The sequence below is a fragment of the Octodon degus genome, unplaced genomic scaffold (genome assembly GCF_000260255.1).
Source record: "Octodon degus isolate 3935 unplaced genomic scaffold, OctDeg1.0 scaffold00100, whole genome shotgun sequence".
NCBI lineage: Eukaryota > Metazoa > Chordata > Mammalia > Rodentia > Octodontidae > Octodon > Octodon degus.
Genome location: NW_004524676.1, coordinates 9,416,896 through 9,438,197, shown reverse-complemented (window position 1 = coordinate 9,438,197; position 21,302 = coordinate 9,416,896). Strand labels below are relative to the sequence as shown.

Genomic DNA, 21,302 nt, shown 5'->3' with positions numbered 1-21,302 from the left:
ACAGGCAATGAGGCAGTTGGGAACACTTGACCAGTGTAGCAGACAAAATCAAATAATTCAGGATACATAGATTTCTCAGACATATAGAACAGTACATTGACCACATACTGACCATAATAACTGTCAACGAATTCCAAAGAATTGAAATTATACAAGTAAATATACAATTTTTTACTATGATGTAATTAAACTGGAAAGTAAGAAAATCTATGTATTCTTGAAAACTAAGAAATACACCTAATAGAAAATTAAGACTAGAACTAGTGAGTGCATGCCTGTAAACCTGACAGTCCTTGCTGTAATCTCAGCAATCAGAAGGCTGAGGCAGGAGAATCACCATGAGTTTGAAGCCAGGTTGGGCAAATATAATGAGCTGAAGGCCAGCCTGAATCACATAGGTAGACCCTGTCTCAAACAACAAAAAGAGACGATGTGGTAGTGCGCACCTGTAATCCCAGTTCTTGGGAGACTAAACAAGCAGAACACTACAAGTCTGATCTAGTAGTGAGACCCTTAACACCCTGTAGACCTTTCCCTAAAAATACAAAAAAAGGAAAGAAACAATGGGAAGTAGAAAGTACTGTGAATTGACACTAATGATATATAGCAGTGTTTGTGCTGTAGCTACAGCAGTACTTAGAGGTTAATTGATAATTTTTTTTTTGTTAAATGTATTTTATTTATTTATTTATTTATTTATTTATTTAGTGTGTGTGGCCAGCTCAGCCCACCAGGGGGCGGGGCTGGCTGGCATGTGGTGCAGGGGGATCGAACCGCAGTCCCTGTGCTTTGCTTAGCTTAGCTTGTTCTAAATAGGTGCTTTAGACCACTGAGCCATCTCACCAGCCCCTAATTGATAATTTTTTAGTGTAGGCATGGTAGTATACACCTGTAGTTGCAGCCACTTGGAAAAGAGCAGGATTGCTTGAATATGGGTCAAAGCCAGCTGAGCAACAGCAATTCTCTCTCAAAAAAAATGAATATTTTAAAAGAGAAAAGATCAGATAGAGAAGAAAGGAAAATACACAGACCATATTGTAACAAAAAACAGAAAAAAAAAAGTGGAAAGCTAGTTCATCAACATAATTTTGGGGGCCAGGGAGATAGCTCAGTGGAGTAAAGCGCCTGCTTAGGCAAGCTCAGGGACCATGGTTTGATCCCTGGTACCACATGCCACATCAACTCTACCCCTTGGGTGGGCTGAGCTGGCCATAGTCTGGGCGTAGTGGCGCACACGTGTAATCCCAGCACTGGGGAGGCTGAAAGCAGGAGGATCACCATGGGTCTGAGCTGCATAGTGAGACCCTGCAACAACCAAATACATTTAGAAAAAAAAGAAAATGTCAAAAATGGGCCATCCCATAGTGACAAGGACTAGGAAGTGAAGAAGAAAAAATAGCTCAAACAAGCTCCTGGGCAGTGACTTTGCTAAGACAAAAGGAAAAACAACAACAACAACAAAAAAAAAAAAACTGGCTCCTTTAAGCCCAGCCTCACATGGGAAAGCCTGGCAGCCAATTACTGCAAGTGATTCACACAGCCAGGCCCTGGGGCCACTGCTTTTCTCAACCCTCCTGACTTAAGTCACTACCTGCAGCATAAAAGCAAATGGCTACCTCTAGCAGGAGACCAGATTTCTGCAGAGCCTCCACAGAGGAGCCAAAGGTGCCTCCTGCCTCTAGGCTGGACAGCCACAAGACCCAAGGTTTGGCTTGGCAGAGGCCATCCAAGCCTGCCCAGCCCAGTGGCTGCATGCATGGGGTCTGATTGGCTCCCTATAGGAACAGCTGTATTCAGACTCCAGCAGAGCTACACAGCGCTGCTTCCAGGAAGACCCAGAGGCTTTTCTCGTGTCCCATCTCTGCCTCCAGAGGCAGCTGAAAAAGTGGGCACCTCACCCAGCAGAACCACATCCTCAGGGATCTTTGCCAGAAACTGTATCTGATAGAGGCTGACACCAGCCACAGGGATTGATGCCTGGTTTCAAGTGGGAACACTGCACTACTTTGGCTCACCTTTCTTAACCTGGGGGTCACTGTGTAACTTGGTCCCCAGCTGCCCCTAGAAGATGAGTGTGTGTGGCTGTGTTTTTCTTTCACTGATGAGAACCAATTCCAGGGACTTCCTGGAGGAGGCAAATCAAGTGCTAGCACCTGGGATTCGGCTGAAAGCAGCTGAGGTCAATAGCCCTTTTGAGAATGTTCACAATTTTGTGGCGGTGGTCAAGCTCAGCTTCAAGGTCATCTGTCACGGGGACATGGTACCATCTGAGAATCATAGATAACCTTAGGTTTTATGAAACCTTAAGTCTGGATTTGGCTTTTCTGTCTGCTCTCCTCTCTCCTGATCACCATAGCTTCTGCTCCTTCAGTTTCCATTGCCTGGGCTTTTAAGACTTTAGACATGGAAAGAAATAAAAATGAAGACAGGCAACTCTTGCTACAGCTGGGAGTCATTATCTGAGTATCATATTCCCCATTTCGAAAACAATGCAACTTTTGTTTCATGGCACTTTTATATGTGTTATCTAAGGAAATCTGTAACCTGGCTAGGAATGTAGGAGGTGCTTGGTAAACTACTTGTGGGTATTAAGAAAAAACTAAAAACATCAAAACATTATGAACTGTACACTGATAAAATTAACACATTAGAAGAATGGACCAAGAAAAAAAAGAAAAATGGGCCAAATCCTTGGAAGACCAAAATGACCAACCAGGTTTGGTGGTGCTATAATCCCAGCTTTTAGAAGGCTAAGGCAGAAGGATTGGTAGGGGTTTGAGGCCAGCCTGGGCTACATAATGAGACCCTGTCCCAAAAAAGATGTCACTTAAGAAATACATAACCTGGGGCCGGGGAGTTAGCTCAGTAGAATAAATGCTTGCCTGGCAAGCGCAAGGGCCTGAGTTCAATCCCCAGTTCCACAAAAAAAAAAAAAGAAATACATAGCCTAAGTTGTCCTTGTAGCCACTAAAGAAATGGAGGGGACTTGCCCAATAGCTCAGTTTGAAGCTCCACTTGGGTAAATGCAGTCAGTTCCATAGGACCAAGGTTTGATCCCCAGCTCCACAAGCCGCACCAGACCCTGAAATAGCAAAAATTTCCCCACATTCCGCTGCTTCTGGTACATAGGTTGCTATGTCTGAGGTCTCTGTGAGCCAAACACATTGTACAGCCCTGACCCCCGCAAGTGGAGCAGGCTCCCATCTGGCCTCTGAAGCCACAGTGAAGTGGGGTCAGTAAAGAAAAAAATGAAAACAAACATTCTACGAAGAGAACTACATAATATATTAACAAAAAACATTAAAAATGTATTTCTTGGTTGGGCATTGGTGTTGCATGCCTATAATCCCAGCACTCTGGGAAGCTGGGGCAGGAGGATTACAAATTCAGAGGCCAACCTGGGCAATTTGGCAAATTTAACTAGACAAAAACAAAACAAAAAACGGGCTGGAGAGATAGCTCAGTAGAATAAGTGCTTGCCTGGCAAGCACAAGGGCATGAATTCAATCCCCAGTTCTGCAAAAAAAGTTGAGAATGTGAATGTGGCTCAGTATAAATGATTTAGATGAGTTCCCAGTAATGAAAAAAACAAAAACAACTTGTCTGGATCTTCAAACTGAATGCTACTCTGAACTTCACTCTTGATTCTGATGCTGACATGCTTTTTTTTTTTTTTTTTTTAATACTGTTGTGCTGATAATTTTTTGGAGCACAGTAAATTGCAGTACATCAATTGGGGCTTGTACAGTTGAACATAAAATCCTAAACCTTTTGTAATAATAAATTTGATTCAAAACAGATATTTAAAAACTATCAGAGGGCCGGCCAAATAGCTCAGCAGATTAAAGTGCCGGTTTAGGCAGAGCAGAGGCTGGGAGTTTGATCCCCGCTCCTGCTGTGCCGGCCCTGCCCCAGGGTGCACTGAGCCAGTGATTGAGACTAGGCGTGGTGGCATGTGCCTGTAATCCCAGCACTTGGGAGGCTGTAAACAGGAGGATCACTATGAGTCTGATCCACACAGTGAGACCCTGTACACCCTGTCATAAATACAAAAGCAAAACAAATAAAAAATGTATCAAACACTAATGAATAAGTAATGTTTACAAATAGTTTGTCAAAGAATTATTTGATATTAGTAATACTCATTTCTCCACAAAATAAGTGGTTCACTTAACTCCCTTTATTTTTTTTTAAATTATTTATTACATTTTTATTTAGTGTGTGTATGTGTGTGTATGTGTGTGGCTAGCTCAGCCCACCAGGGGGCGGGGCTGGCTGGCATGTGGTGCTGGGGGGTTGAACCGCGGTCCCTGTGCTTTGCCAAGCTTGTTCCAAGTAGGTGCTTTAGACCACTGAGCCATCTCTCCAGCCCTTAACTCCCTTTAAGATGGAAAAAAACCCACTAAAATAAAATCATGCCCATGGCACTATGCAATTACTACTTTTAGTGAGAGAAATACTGATTAAGACAAAGTATTTGAGAATTATGTATGATCGAATTTGTTCTAGAACCTGGGAGAGAATTTAGGAAAAGAGAACAACTGGTAACTTTAGGTGGAAAACGTTTTTCCAAATCCACCTGGCTGTTGTACCCTGTTAAAATTGACTCCATTTTGTTGCCCTTCTAACCTCGCCAAGTTCCTGTTCTGTAGGCGCCGACCCCTCCCAATTCCTCCTCCAATTTCCCAGTTCCTCCAATTCCTCACCCCTGTGACTTAAGTCTTATGATATCTGTTCCCCAAACTTTATCTTGTCCTACAGAACTCCGCGTGATTTCAGCACCCCCGCCCAATGCGCCCACTCGATGTACTCATGACTGCCAATTCAGCACCTCCACCCAACAGAACCACCCCATAAACTAATGACTTGCTGTACCCCATGATTGCTGATTCCAGCACCCCACCCAATAAGGACCACCTAATGAACTAATGACCCTGCCACTTCTTCCTCTCCACCCCTTCCCTGTTTTTGCGGTTTTCAAGCTTAAATACTGACCCCTTGTCAATGCCCGGCACGCCTCTTTGCACCTTGCATAGAGACCGCCGCTGGGTACCAGTTAAAATAAAGCGCTTCTTTTAACTTTTGGACTTGCTTCCTTGTCATTTGATTTTTGAGCTACAACACTGGCCACGGTAAACATTATGTCAGCAATCGTATCAGCAGTTTGTACTGTGCATTTACCTCAGTGCCTTTCCGGTCAGTGAGGGTAACACTTGTGGTGGTGAGAGAGGAAACCACCTCCTAGGGTGAAATGGGTTAACTGTGTAGCTTAAGTGTTGTACGTTACAGGTCGGTGCCAAAAGAAACGAGGAGAAGACCTGATGAATGTAGCTTCAGAGGTCTCACTGAGACTAGTCTCTCTCAAAGTGAGCCCCCCCCCCCCCAGCCTCGGAAGCATCTCACATTTATTGAGGGGTAAAGGCAGGCTAAGGAATGTGCATAATTACCTAAGTGAATGCAAGTATCTCTGTTGACTTCCACCAGTTGCCTAACACTAGGTCCACACAAATGCTAGCCAATAACATCCCAAGCAAGGGATCAAAGGACAGGGCGCCTGCAGGAGAAGTTATTATCTGCTACATTGGGTCCCAGCCTGCCCGGAATTTGCAAACAGACAGCAACCCTCCTGGGGCTCAGTCCATTGTTCCCTGCTTTCTTGGGATATCAGGCTTTTGTCTCAAATCTATATCTCTACAGCTAAGCTCCCCAAGAAAGCTGGTGGCTATGGCCACAGCGATGTACAGGTACAGCTGTAATGTAATGGCAGTGGAGCATAATGGCCCTGTGAAATCCTGTCAGTTGCCCACTCCCCTGACAGCTGCTCTGCTGCTGCTGCTTTAATCATTCACTTGGCATGCTCAATGATGAGAAATTTCCCTATAGAAACAACATAAAAATAAAAACAAAGCCTTGCTCAGGGCTCTCGGGAGAACATAAATCCCCTGTGGAAAAGCCAACAAAGAAGCCCTTTTCTCCTGCTCCATTTCTGAACAGCTTTATTAGGGATCCCATTTATCTCCAGCTTTTGTAGAAGAAGCCAGAGTGAAAGGAGAATCACTTCTCTTCACTTGGAGAGGAAGCTCACCTTGTGAATCTCTGCACGTTCCACATGGCGGTGTCTCTCTGCTTGTGTGCACACTTCCCACACTGGTGCAGGTAGCAGGCATCAGTTTCTCATGAACAGAAAAATGAGACCAGCAGGGAGAACTATCTGTAGCAGTTCAGCTTCAAGGCCTTTGTAGCAGGCCATTATTCCAAAAAGCTTGACAGTGATTCATCCACTCTGATCTTGAACTTGACTGAATTATACACACATATGCTTAATCCGAATTTTGACTTGTGTCTGACCTTTATCCTAACACCAAATTTAGCTCAGAACTCAACCGCATTCAGACCTTAAGAATGACTTAATAACATCAACTTGACCTTGAAATTGAATCTTGCATTTATTCTAACAGTTTCTGCTTGTGATCCTCAACAGTGACTCTGACCATGGCACTTCCTCACTCTAACATTGACCCTCAGGCAGAATCTTTCACTGGGCCTTCATCCTTAGGCACCTTAATCCCACCAAGACCTTGAATTTGACTTTGAATTTGGCTTCTCAGCATGAAATTGAGGGCGGGCCAAATAGCTCAGTGGATTAAAGCGCCTGCAAGCAGGCACAGAGGCCAGGGGTTCAATCCTCAGGTTTGCTGTGCAGCCCCCCCACCCCCTCGGGCGTGCTGATAAGGCAATTGAGACTGGGTGTGGTGGTGTGTGCCTGTAATACCAGCTCTTGGGAGGCTGTATGCAGGCGGATCACTACAAGTCCAATCTAGTAGTGAGATCCTGAACACCCTGTAGACCCTTCGCTAAAAATACAAAAAAAAGAAAAAAAACTTAAAAAAAAATTTTTAATTAAAAAAAACAATTTGAACTTCACCTTGATAGTGACCCTCACCATTACACTGACCCTCATCTCAAGGCTGATCACTGTCCTAATCCTGATCCATCTCCACCTTGAGCTCAGCCTCTAACCTGACCTTGAACCTAAGCCAGACATTAGCTTCCACCCTAACTCTGACCTTGACCTATAATGACGACAAAATAATGTCACCCCCAAATATGTCCATGTCCTAACCTATGAATGCTGGCTTACAAGGTGCTGTGGTCCACATATGGTTTGAGTATGTCCCTCAGAGCTTCATGTACTGGAGGCTTGGTCCCTAGTCTAGCTATGTTCATGTGGTAGAATCTTTAAGAACTGAAGCCTTGTGGAAAGTGGTTAGGTCACTGTGAGTGCAACCCTCAGGAGAGATTAATATAGTTCATATATGACCCTTCAATCTCCATGAAATCAAGTTATAAAAGAGGAAACCTGGCCCTTGAATCCCTCTACTTAGCTGTCTTCCCATGTAATCTCTTCTCATGTACTCACACCATGATGCCATATTCCATGAGGTCCTCAGCAGAAGACAGACACACAGACTTTCCGGCTCCCAAACTGAGCTAAAAAGACTTCCATTTTTCCATAAATGCTCAGTTGAAGGAATTTTGTCAGAAAATGGACTGATACACGTGGCAAAAAGGAGTTTGTGGATGATAAAGGGTACTGACTTTGAGATGGGAGAATATCCTGGATTATGCACCAACCTAATCACATGCAGAGATTTTTTTTTTTCTAACAAGAGCTTTTCTTGATTGCTTTCAGAGATGAAATAAAAGATGGAGTTAGAGGCCAGAAGCCAGGGGATCCAGATGGCCACTAGGACCTGGGAATGGCTTTCTATTGATGCCAGCAAGAAAATGGAAACCTCATTCTTAAATCCATAAGAAACTGAATTGTTCCAACAACTGTAGTGAGCAAGGAAACTAATTCCGAGAACCTACAATAAGGAATGAAGCCCAGTTAATGCCTTGATTTGAGCCCATTGAGAATCAAACCTGACTTATGACCAACAATGTAAGATAATAATTGTATGTTGTTTTAAACCACTCAGTTTGCCAGTAGTGGTGGTGTACACCTGTAATTCCAGCACTTGTGGTACATAGTTCAAGGCCAGTCTAAACTACACAGCAATACCCTGTTTTGTTTTTGGTGTGTGTGTGTGTGTGTGTGTGTGTGTGTGTGTGTGTGTATTTTTAGTACAGGGTCTACAGGGTCTTACTGCATAGACCCAACTCATAGTGATTCTCCTGTTTTCAGCCTTCCAAGTGCTGGGATGATAGGCACATGCCACCATACCCAGTCTCATTGCCATCTCAGCAAGCCCCAGGGGCGGAGCCAGCAATAGAAGTGTTGTTCTTCTATTGGGCAGCAATAGAAGTGTTGTTCCCTACCCTTCCTGTGGTAGGAATTGAATCTAGGACCTTTACACTGAGCTATAGACCTTTTTTCATTTGAGACAGGAGTCTTGATAAGCACTCCAGCAGAAGTCACAGTGGCATCAAACCTTCCTGTCCTCTTATCCTAGTATCACACACTTGAGTTCCAGCCACCTTAGAAAAGCCCTATCCTATTGATATAGGGGAATGAAACTCTCAACCTGAAAGATACCTGGGATGAGATTGTGTTCGCTAAAACTGAAGAATGAATTTTGGGAACAATGGAGGTTAATAGTAGAATATATTTATTGGGGGAAAGAAAGCTTCTGCCTGAGAGAGGTATGGAAGGGGACCCAAGGCAGTAATCTACCTTTTCTAGGGATTTTTACAGAGCAAAACATTAAGGTGAGGAGGGTATAATGTGGAAAATATGGGAACTCACACATGAGGTGGGACAAAACTATGGTCAACCAGTAAGACTATAAGCACAATTGGGCAGGTAAAATGGATTAAATCTAGGACCAAATGGAAAAGCAAGTCACACAGCAAGGGGGCATGAATATAGAACAGGGCCTTATCCTGTAGGGGGTTGGATTAATGATTCTTCCTGGCTTCCTCACAGTGATTATCAATACCAGATGTTTATCTTTAGGAGGTAAGCATTTGTTTGATCTTTGGTCTTGAGATCTAGTTCACAGCCAGAGTCTCTCCTACAGTTGCAAGGCATCTTATCTTCCATATTGTCTCCTGGAGGGCCCGGCCTCTCTGACGGCCTGTAGTATTTCTGTCCAACTCAGCTGCCTACAACACTATAACCACATGAGGCTCTGGAGGCACATTTAGATACAAGCTGTAACAACAACCTACCCCTAAACTTTACTTTGGTCATGAACTGAATTTGACTTTCACCTTGTCACTGACCCTGACCAGGACTCTTATTCTGATTTCTGCTCCCATACTTGACTTTAACGTGATCTTGAAATTAATGCTGGCCCCAAAACTTCTTTCACACTGAGTTGAATGTGATTCTGACAATGATCGTAGTCGTGACCTCTCTCACTGTATTCCTTCACCAGCAAAACTCTGCCTTTGGACAAAGCACCGTACTCTGAATTTCACCTTCATCATTGTGTCTCTGAACACTGTCATCTCAACAGTGACCCTGATGAATTTGACACTTAACTCGAAGTTCATCCTTACCCCTGATGTGGACCAAAACAGGACCAGAACAGGCTGATGTCCTGGGCTAGTGTCAAGGCCAGAGTAAGTGAGGGCTAGAACCATCGCCAGTGTGGAAGGCTGGGGCTGAGTGAAGGCAAAGCCAAGCCAAAGAAGGAGCATGGTCAGGTTCACCTTCAAGGCAAAGTGGGTGCCAGAGACAGTGACTGCAAAGGTAAGAGACAGGTTTCTGTCAAGGTCAAGGCAAAGGGCAAGGTCAGGCCGACTGTAGCAGCTCTCTACGTAATTTATGGGCGGCATTTAACCCCTGGGGGGGCAAAATGTGCTGTATGGGTGGCGGTTCCCCACGGAACAAAAGCGTTGAGGAACCGGCCGGCAGCCCGCTCTGGCGGAAATGTGGCGAGGTGGGCGGGTTACTATGTGGGGCGGGGCCGGAAGCGGGAAGACTGGCGCAGGGCGTCAGACAGCGGAGCGCGATGGCTCCGCAGTTAGGTCCAGACGAGCTGCTTCACGTGTTTTCCTTCCTAAGGGCCCAAGACCTGCTGTGCGTGGCACAGGTGAACAAGGTGAGGGCCTGACTTGTGGTCACTGATGTGTTCCAAGGCAGGCGCACGACAGGTCTCCTCATCGACGAAAACCGGTCTCCGAGGACGGAAAGCCTTGGAGGAAGCTTGCAGAATGAATGTGGTTTCGTTTTCGGGACTCCCCTGCGCCAGTGCTATGCTTTTAAATGTAGCGCTACTCTGGTCGCTTAACCCTGGCCTTTTCCCTGCGTTTCTTCAGCAGTGGTTGGTGCTCTTCCCCCGAGGCAACCAAGGCCATAGTTATAGTTTTAAGTATATTAAGTGAAGTATTTGATTTCCATTCCATTTTTAGTGATAAGCTGAGTATCACAGGCTGATTGGCGTAAGGTGAGCCTCAGAGTCATGCACTGCTGTGTTAGTGGTATCCTGGCTGTTAAGCACATTTTCAAGGAAAGGTGCATTACAGAACCCTTTGGTAGCACCAATATTTCATGGTCAATTGCCCCATGGGTCTAATGAGATCTTCTTGCCTCATTGTGAAGGCTAGGATCTAACTGAAGGATTCTTAAAGGTGGGTGCCATTTATTTTGCAGAGCAGATTACACATGTATTTCAGCTGGGTTTTGAAGTAGAAGCTATAGAGAAGGAAAATGTTTAGGTCTTTGCTTGATTGGTTTTTTTTTTTTTTTTCTCATGTCAGACGGGTAATGTGCCCACGTCGTAACAAGGTTTGAGGGAGGCACATCTCATGCATTGTAAGACATGAACACCCAATCATCACGCTTATGAACCGAAGGATCTTGATTGGGTTTTGCATACCACCAGTTTTACATGCTTACTAGGCGAAAAGACCTAAGGACTGAGAAATTTTGATCAGGCTGATGAGTGAGACCTGTTGAAGTAGGATTCTGAGCTCAGAGAGAATCACAGTTGCGGAATGGCCAGATAGGTCAGCGGACTAAAGTGCTTGCTTAGGCAGAGCACAGTGGCTGGGGTGCTGGCTGTGCTGGGCCCGCCCCCAGGGTGCACTGAGAGGGAGATTGAGACTGGGCATGGTGGTGTGCACCTGTAATCCCAGCGTTTGGAAAGCTGAAAACAGGAGAATCACTATGAGTCTGATCTACATAGTGAGACCCTGTACTAAATACATTAAAAAAAGAAAAAGAAATAAAATCACAGTTACTTCTGCCAGAGCTTAGAAATCACCTTCCTGGGAGGGGACCTTCACAAGGGCTGGAGCACCTAAGGCTCTAAAGCCTTGTTTACTGAAATTATTAAGCCCCACGACCCAGAGAAGACCAAGGGAAAACATCCTGAACCTCTTAAATGTACTTAAGCAGGGAGGAGTTTCCAGAGCAGGGCCTGCACAGTGTTCCCCTGTGGGGAGGCTGGTGTCATTCTGCGGTCTTGGCATCTCTGGGCCCTCCCCTTGGCCAGTGCCTTAGCCCACATATTCATTGGTACACCTTTCATGTAAGGTCTCTGATGTCCTTTCAGTTTTTCTTGCTCACAGTAGCCAGGGCCATCTTCCTAAAACACAGTTTGGCCCAGCTCCTCCTCTTTGAATTTCTCAAGTAGCTTCTCACTATTTTTGCTATGAACACTTTTGGAAATTGGTCTGAGCCAGTCTTCAGCTACTTTTCCCATTTCTCGCCAACCAGAACTGTACTGATTAGAGCAATTTCTCACCCATTTTTTTCATACTTAGAGAGATTCTGGTTGCTCTGCTGTTCTGCCTCCCAATAATGCTTCTGCCATTCTCTTAGAGAACAACTACTTATCCTTTGAAATTTAATTGCTAATCACTTTCTGACACCCTACCCCATTCCTCTTGACCCTTTCTGATTCTCTCTTTATTCATTTGATTGTTTTTTTCTGTTTGTCTAGATTTGTGTCTTAATTCCTCAGAGTGAGTTTTCTTGACTTCAGGCTGTGTGAGGTTTAGCTCTTGGTGAGCTAAGTGTTGGCTGTTGACTGATCAGATACTGTGTTCTTTCCCTTGTTCTAGGTCTGGAATGAGATTTCACAGACCAAGGAACTGTGGAGGTGAGTAAAGGAAGATTAAAAGACATAGCTGGCATGTTGGTACATGTTTGTAGTCCCAGAACTCTCTGAAAGGCTGAGGAAGGAAGATATCAAGTTTGGGCCCAGCCAGGTAACTTAGACCTTATCTCAAAAAAGGAAAGGAAGAAAAAAAAGAAATTAGGTATGTATGAGTAGGGTGCACTGGATAAAACTGAGCACTCAGCATTTCTGGCTCTCTTGAGTTCAAAGAAAGAAATATTCCTGGCATGCATCATTTGGAAACTCTAGTAAGGGGCAGGAGACTGTCAGGTGGGATATTGATAGAAGGTAGAATTACCACTGTCTGGGGCAGAAGTAGACAGCAAATGAAGGCACCTGGCTGACAAGACAAACCCAGAGAAATATGATCTAATTATTTTTAATCCAGCTTTGGTATAACAGCATAGCAATATGAATATGTATGATATAGCTCACAGAACAGAAAAAAACATTTTTGGATAAAGAAAATGTATTTGTATAAAATGAAGTATTACCTTGCCACAAAGCAGGGTAAGTTTCAGTCATTTGTGGGGAAATAGGTGCACCTTGAGACCATGATGTTAAGTGAAATCAGATATGCAAGCTTAAATACTGCCTGGTTTCTCTTATATGAGAAACCTAGAGTATAAATAATTTAAAGAGCAAAATAAAAGATAATAGGAAGCAGGGAGGTAGATCTTATGTACATGGAAAGGGGATCTACATGTGGAAGGGAAGGGCAAATAAAATTAAGGTATATGATGTATGTGGAATAAGGATTTTTTTTTTTTTTTTTGCTCCGAATGCCTTCAGGGCAGGTTTGGCTGGCTTGAGTTGGGATCGAACCACAGCAACCTGAGCCTGACTGCTTTGTTGAAGCAGCCACTTAAAGAACTGAGCTAAGGGGCAGGCCCCCAATATATTGTGTACATATACCAACTCCTACATTGCATATAATCATTAAGTACTATAAATGCTAATGAAAAAGTTTCTTAAAAAGAAAAGACAACACATAATCATTAAAGTACTAAATTTTTCTAATTCATTCCTCCTTTGGAACATGACGTCTTTTATTTTGTACCAGTAATTAACTGTCAGAAGCTAAAAAAATGAAAAAAGGGAAAATAAACCTGCCAGAACTCTTTATCTCCTGGTGAATACAGTACAGCCTCGACTATCAAGAAATTATTATAATTAATTGTAGTCACTCATGGTGGGAAACACCTGTTCCCACATGAAGGTTCTACAAAACACGGAGGAATGTTTATATTTAGGGTAATTATACCTTGAGATATGTGAGATTTCAGAAATGCCAACCTTCCATATGTAGTTTGCAATGTTACATAACACTGTTCTGTTTCTTATTTTTTATTATTGATATTAGAGAAATAGTCTCTTTAGTTTGAAGTAAGAGAACTTTCACTAGAATTTTTTTTTTAATTTTTTTAATTATTTGTGTGTGTGTGTGTGTGTGTGTGTGTGGCCAGCTCAGCCCACCAGGGGGCGGGGCTGGCTGGCATGTGGTGCTGGGGGATTGAACCATGGTCCCTGTGCTTTGCTAAGCTTGTTCTAAGTAGGTGTTTTAGACCACTGAGCCATCTCACCAGCCCCTCACTAGAATTTAATCTTATCCCTTCAATTTAACATAACATGGTTCTAGAATTTTTTTTTGTAGATAAGTGGACAAAGTTATGTCTTGCCAAGTGTGTTTCTCAAATGTTAACCTGGGTGAGATACCAATGCAGACTAGATGCCTAGTTTATGTTCTCATCTTTACTGCTAAGCCAGGATAGGACTTTGCCCTCTGAGTGAAATATATATTTCTTTGAGAAGTTAAAAAAAACAAAACAAAACAAAACAAAAAAAAAAACCTCTTCCACACATCACGTACTCACCACAGAGTATCACATGTCATGTTTATCTCAAGATTCCTCTGTAAGCTGTTCAGCTTTCTGTAGGCTACATCACTAATGAATTTTTAGTTTGTTACTGTTCCATAATGTTTGTGCTGAACTGTTCAGTATGAAGTTATGACTTGTGACCTGCAAAATCCTCCCGTTTTAAATGTTGGAAGCCCTGGAGGCCCTCTTTGCCTATAGGCTGTCCTATATGGCTTAAGAATCTTTCCCATGGAGTCAGAGGCTCTCCACTGACTGGGTTATAGCCTGAGAAGTAGTTGCTCAGTGAATGTACAGGGTGTGATGTCAGACATAAATTTTGTTGTGCTTATTTAGAACATGGAGTGTGGGCCTTTTATTCCTCATCTGAACTCATGCTCTTACAGGAGCTAGACTGGAGCCAGAGGATGTCAGTTAGTTCTGGTGTCCCCTAAGTGCTCAAAGCCTGAATCTTGACAGGACCCCCAGACCTTTCCACGCAAGTGCCACTTACTTTGAGCACCACTCCCATAGAACATGCTGCTCTGTTCTGGAACTTAGTGACTTGAAGCCAGTGGAAGTAATAAAAAGGGCCAGTAAAGTATAGGACTATATATGAGTAATGTAATATTTGTAACTTTCCCCCCATCAGTTTTATTATCTTATTTTTTTGTATTTTTAGGGAAGGGTCTACAGGGTGTTCGGGTCCCACTACTAGATCGATCAGATTTGTAGTGATTCTGCGGTTTATAGCCTCCCAGGTACTGGAATTACAGGTGCGTGTCACCATGTCCAGCCTCAATTGCCCAGTCTCAATTGCCGTCTCAGTGTACCGTGGAGGTGGGGCTGGCAGGGCCCCCTATCAGTTTTTTTTTTTTTTTTGTGGAACCAGGGATTGAACTCAGGCCCTTGCACTTGCCAGGGAAACGCTTATTCCACTGAGCCATCTCCCCGGTCGCCCCCCATCAGTTTTAAGAGACAACTGCTTAAAGTACTATGAATCTCTTACTAGGCATTGAATTTATAAAGATGTAACTATGACAGTACTACTTTGATCACATCCATCCCTCTTGTCCTGAGGATGAAGGAAAAATGAAGCCAAAAGGAAAGCAGTGAGGAAAGGACCTGATAAAGTTTATTAGAACAAAAGGAAAGTTCTTGTTAGTTGGCAGTGGGCCCCAAGGGAGGATATCATTGAGGCATCCAAATTTGAGTTTTATATGTAGTCTTTGCACAGGAAAAGGAAGGTATGCAACTGTCCCTGTTTACTAGGCTTGTCTTCAGCAGATTTATTGGTCCTTTGCCACTGGGACACTGGTTAGGCTTTTTTTCCTTCCATTCCAATTTTTCCAAGGCTTATCTCACATGCCTGTGGTTTACTCAGTTCACCCAAGCCCTTGCCTGTCCCTCTGTCTCCTGGTGTTAGTATGACAAAGTCAGGGAAGAAGTGGACCTATGTAGGGCCAAATGTGCCATATACTTGTGAAAGTAAATTGGTATTGATCCAAGCTGTTTTTTTTTTTTTTTTTTTTTTGGCAGAACCAGGGATTGAACTCAGGCCCTTGCACTTGCCAGGGAAGTGCTTATTCCACTGAGCCATCTCCCCAGCCCAACCGAGCTGTATTTTTAAAGTTCAGATTTAAATTGTAATCTCCAGGGCCAGGGAGATGGCTCAGTGGAATAAGTGCTTCCCTGGCAAGCACAAGGGCCTGAGTTCAATCCCCGGTTCTGCAAAAAAAAAAAAAAAAAAAAAAATTGTAATCTCCAAGACAACCACTAAAAAGTAACTCAAAAATATGGTATGTTGACCAGGGAGTTAAAATAGTATACTAGAAATGTGATAAATTAGCAGTAATAAGTATGTTAGGTTTAATAGCTATAGCCTGAGCTTTTCACAATATCTTCATCTTATTCAAAATGGCAATAATTTAAAAAGAAAACCGTATTTAACACAAAAGAGGACAATCTTGGAAAAACAGGGGAAAGGGGTGCAAGATCTAAAAAATGAATAGTAAAATGATGTACATATATTTTATCTTAGCAGTAATTACATTAAATCATACTCAAAAAAGGCAAAAGCCCACAGAATTAGTGAAATCGACCAATTTCATGCTGTCTACATCCTTTATTTTGTTCTGCAGCACTGTACCTCAAATGCAGGACGTCACGCATGCTTTTTTTTTCAGAAGCAAAGCAAGCAAGTGCTCCGTCACTGGAATACTTTATCTCTGGGATCTACTTTAGACCCAGACACAGATAGGATGATAAAAGAATGGAGAAGGATACTCCAAGTGACTCGCAACCAAAAGAGTGCTGAATGGCTATCCTACTAGCAGACTAAAATAGACAATGATGAAAACTATTACTAGAAACAAAGAAGGTTGTAATGATAAATAGATCCGTCAAGAAGATACAATGGTTGCGTGTGCCCCAGTAACAACAACAAATGTGGAAGGCTGATGGAATTGAAGGGAGAAGTAGATAATTCAACAATAAGAGTTGGCTTTTGAAAAAAAAAAAAAAAACCCAGCATTTGAATCCCACTGTTTAATCTCTCTCTTTTTGACCTCATGCTTAGAATGGGCACTTCTACTTTATAAAGTTGTTATGAAGGTCAGTTGGATATGTAAGAGAGTAGTACTCATTCAATGTCAATCATTTTCCTCATTTTGCAGGAGAGGAAGTGGAAACCTAGATAGATAGGCAACAGGAGTTGTCCAAGGTTTGAAATTCAATAAATGCCATAGGTAGGATCCAAAGCTAGACCGACCTCTTAGTTCCATAACAGCTATGTTGTGCTAGAAGTGAGGTTCTCTTTTTTTTAGGCATCTGTGTGTGAGTCGCTGGTCCTCCTGCAAAGCCTCCCGGATGGTCCTGGGCACACAAACGTGGAAACAGTACTATCTCTGCCGGTCTGAGCTGGAGTTCCGAGTGGCATCTGGGCGGCCTGGGAAGGACTTCATCTGCAAAGCGATTGCTGGGCACACAGGTACCAGGAAGGACTGTGTTAGCTCTGCCTACTCTCACTGCTCATGCTCTTCCTGGCTGAGTCCTGTAGGATCTGGCATTTGGCCCGTGACTTGGAAGTGCTACTTGCTGAGTACATATCTGAGCGATTCTGGGTTGTTATGTGAGCCACACAATACCCTGTGAAGAAGGGACCATTTATGTTTCAGACTGTACAAACAGGATCTAAGAGTCAAGAGCCATTCACATAGAACCCAGTTATAATTTGAAAGTTCCAGTTCTTTCCCATTTTGTTTTCCCGAGTAAGCGCTCATCGTGTTCTTGAACTAGACAAAGAATAGTGATTTTTCTAGCAACCCTCTTCACCAGTTGAGTGTTAAGATTGCAGACCATCTATGTCTTCCCTCTCACAGGATATATAGAGCGGCTAGCCTATATCTCAACCAATGAGTACCGGTTTGATGGAGGGGAGAAGTCTGTGATTTGCACTGTGTCCTCAGACTGCACTGTGCGTGCCTGGGATTTGCATGAGGTGAGCTGGCCGTTAGAAGGGGAAAGTGATGGTGAGCTTGACTGAATACTTACTTTGCACTTGTGCTTACCCAGTTAGGTAGGGAGTGGGGGTTCCTTATTGTAAATGGGAAATCTAAACTGGGAAGAGACCCAGTCACCAGATGATGTCTGGATGAACATGTGTTTGGCATTTTAATGCAACCAGTCATAACAGAACAGTGTGCTGGCTTTCTCCTGAGCTGCCTCAAGGAGACACACTTCACAGCTTTGCACAGAGTGGCAGTTGTTCTGCAGTTCTTTGTCCGTCATTGCAGTCATCGAGGGTTTGTGGGTTAGCTCAGTTGTTTAAAGTGCTTGCTTGGGGCCAGGGAGATAGCTCAGTGGAATAAGCGCTTCCCTGGCAAGCGCAAGGGTCTGAGTTCAATCCCTGGTTCTGCAAAAAAAATAAATAAATAAATAAATAAATAAATAAAGTGCTTGCTTGGGCAAACTCATTCAGGCACAGGGATTGGTTCGATCTCCAGCTCCAAAGCTGCACCAGACCTTAAGGCAGACTGAGCTAGCCCCCCCGCCCCCCCAAAAAGAGCCTCCATTGCAGGCAACACTGGGCTTTGACCAGAAACTACCCAGTCATGTGATTCCACATTGACATGGATGCTGGCCCTGACAGTTTTACTGGGATAATAACAGCTGTGGGGCTGGCAAGATAGCTCAGTGGACTAAGTGCCTGCTTAGGCAAGCACAGGGAGTGGGGTTTGATCCCCGGCACCACATGACATGCGAGCCCCACCCCTGGGCATGCTGAGCCCACCACCAAGACTGGGTGTGATGGCGCACGCCTGTAATCCCAGCACTGAAGAGGCTGAAACAGGAGGATCATTACTGTCCAAACTGTAGTGAGACCCTCTACCAAATACATTCATGAGTAAATAACAGCTGTGTTCACCCATTTGTGCAAACCTGGATAACTTGAGTGATTTTCTAATCATTTTGTTATCACCTATACTGACAGTTTTAGTTTTCATATGTATTATTTCACTCCAGCAACCAAACTGGGTATTCATTATCATTATCCTAACTTTATAAAAATATAAGCTGAGACTGAAGAAGGGAATGTATCTCAGAAACTTGACATGTGGTCTACAAATCCAGAAGTTCTGCCTGGAGCCATACACAGATGGAGCCCAATCTCCTATAAGGACTATTTTTTCTAGGGGCTGGGAATATAGCTCAGCAGCACAGTGCCTGCCTGGCAAGCACAAGGTCCTGAGTTCAATTTCTGGTACTCCACCCTCCCCCGAAAAAAATTTTTCCCTGGAAATTATATTACTTCACACTTTTTGATGCCTTCAACAAGCAGACACCTTTAATGTCTTATTTCTATTTTTGTGGCATTGCTTAGACCTTAGAGCTATTAGGCAAGTGCTCTGCCACTGAGTTAATGCCCCCAAACCTGGTTACCAGACAAGGTAACCTTACTTTGTTATATAAATAATCTCTGGGTACGTGTGTGCTCATCTTGATACAGGGAGAAAAACTGATCTTGGGTGGATGACCTCCGAATGATACAGGGAACATCAAAGTGATATAGGGGAAAAATGATCTCCCGACCTGACCTGGACGAGTTCATGTTCTCTAAAATCGGAGAATGAATTTTAGGGACAAACGGAGGTTATGAGCAGAATATATTTATTGAGAGAAAGAAAGCTCCTGTCCGAGAGGACAGGAGGGGGGCCCGAGTGAGTTGTCCCCAGGAAGCTGTCTCTTCCAGGGACTTTTATAGTGTAAAACCATGGGGGCTAAGGTGGAGAGAATGGGAACTCGCTTAGGTGGATGTGGGGTGGGACAAAACTATGGTCAACCAATGGGATTATAAGCACCATTGCTCAGGTAAAATTGATTAAGTCCAAGACCAAATGGGGAAGCAATTCACATAGCAAGCAGGCATGAATGTAGAATAGGACTCTTATCAGGTAGCCATCCAGTAGCAGTAGTAGGATTAATGATTCTTCTGGCCGCCTCAGGGTGATGATCAGTCTTGGATGCCTATCTTTAGGGAGGTCAGCATTTGTTTGATCTTTGATCTTTAGGTCTGACCCACAGCAGGAGTATTGTCCCTCCCACAGTTGTAAGGTATCTTGTCTTCTATGTTATCTCCTTCAAGGGCCTAACCCTGTCTGACTGCCTGTAATATTTCTATCTAACTTGGCTGCCTGCAACAATCTCACTGTTCATTCGGTTTTCTGGCAGTGTCTCTTCCCTCTAGCAGGTGATAAGTTCTTTCCCAGTGAACATAGCACACAGAGACACAGCAGGTGAGTGAGGGACCACTGACTAGGACAGCTGAGTGTTTCAGAGACCTGCTGTGCTCAGGGTTCAGCTCCATCTTGACTCTCCATAGAGTCATCTCTCAGAGACCAGCCTGCAGTTTGTAGACCTGTGTCCACAGCAAGACCTGTGTCCACTTGCCACAGCAAGTGGCTTTAGGGCCACTTGGGAAGCAAGAAGCCTTGAGAGCTAGCGCCTCCCACAGTTGCCACAGCAGACATGTCTTCATGTGAGAGAGAGGTACTTTGGGGGTGGGCAGCAAGCTTTTTCTATAAAAGTGCGAGTTAGTAAATACTGTAGGCTTTTCAGCCCTGATAGTCTGTCACAACTATTTTAACTACTGCGACACAAGAGCAGCCACATACAATATCTAAGCAAATTGAGTGATCATATTCCAATAAGTATGAGTACTGGAATGTGAATTTTGCATAATTTTCATGTGTAAAATTTTTTCAAAAATAAAAAACTGCATGGAGGAACGTTATAGACAAGAAGTAGTCAGTGGGCTAGGTTTGGCAATGGGCCATAGTTTGCCAACACCTACTTTAGTGTGTTCCTTATTTCCAGTGTGGAGCATCAGTGTGGAGTGTCAGAGGTCCTACTTACCTTTCTGCTTGGCTTCCTAGCTTTAATATTTTTCCTGAGCAAACCTTCAATCTTATTTTCTTTTTTAAAAATTCAGATAGGGGCCGGGGAGATAGCTCAGAATAAGTGCTTGCCTGGCAAATGCAAGGGCCTGAGTTCAATCCCTGTTTCCACCAAAAAAAAAAAAAAAAAAAAAAAAAAAATTTAGCTGTAGAGTTGGTGTTGTGGTTGAATATTTTTGTGCCTTCCAAAGTTTATGTTAAACTTAATCCTCAGGGCAACAGGCTTGGAAGGCATACTGTTTGAGAGTTGATTCGGGAGGTTTCTGCCCTCCTGTGTGGGGTAAGGTACCCAAGTGAAAGAGATTGCACATGCTTATAACCCCCCGGCACTTTTGGAGCCTGAGGGCTGAGGGTCGTAAATCCAAGCCTAGTGTGGGCAATTTAGCACTTTAGCAAAATCTTATCTCAAAATTAAAAATAAAAAAGAACTGGGGATATATATAGCTCAGTGTGTAGGGCCTAGGTTTAATCTCTGGGATTGAGAAACAAGGAGTGGAGGACTGATACTTGGAATTCCTGCTCTGATCTTTCAGTCTTCCACATGTAAACTTCATCCTTCTGGAGACTCCCCAGACATCCACACCTGCTAGTGCTTGAATTCAGATTTCCTACCCGGAGGAAATAAATTTCTATTCTTTGGGAACGGTCTTAGGCATTTTGTTATAGCAGCATAAATGAACTAAAACAATTGGAATTACAGTGTGTAGCCGTTTCAGATTGGCTTTGATATGGCAAAATGCACTTAAAGTTTCTCCATGTTTCTAATTTTGTTTGGTTGTATTGTGTTTTGTTTCATTTTTTGTATTTTAGGGACGGGTCTACAGTGTGTTCAGGGTCTCACTACTACTAGATCAGACTCGTACTGATCTGCCTGTTTACAGCCTCCCAAGAGCTGGGATTACAGGCATGCGCCACCA

At 43.5% G+C, this 21,302-nt stretch overlaps 1 protein-coding gene and 1 non-coding gene across 2 annotated transcripts in view; one reads left to right on the top strand and one right to left on the bottom strand.

Moving 5' to 3' along the window:
* The first annotated feature begins 9,931 nt into the window (after nt 1-9,931).
* The window catches only part of Fbxw12 (F-box and WD repeat domain containing 12), a 32,692-nt gene continuing 21,321 nt past the window's right edge, over nt 9,932-21,302 (top strand). Inside the window, exons 1-4 of the mRNA XM_004638673.2 lie at nt 9,932-10,052; nt 12,019-12,056; nt 16,756-16,919; nt 17,311-17,429. Of these exons, the coding sequence (XP_004638730.1) occupies nt 9,963-10,052; nt 12,019-12,056; nt 16,756-16,919; nt 17,311-17,429 (411 nt within the window). The 5' untranslated portion in view covers nt 9,932-9,962. The remainder of the gene's footprint in view (nt 10,053-12,018; nt 12,057-16,755; nt 16,920-17,310; nt 17,430-21,302) is intronic.
* Nucleotides 10,705-10,809, bottom strand: LOC111818758. Its single transcript, XR_002822673.1, has one exon. It is a non-coding gene; the product is annotated as a small nucleolar RNA U13 (small nucleolar RNA).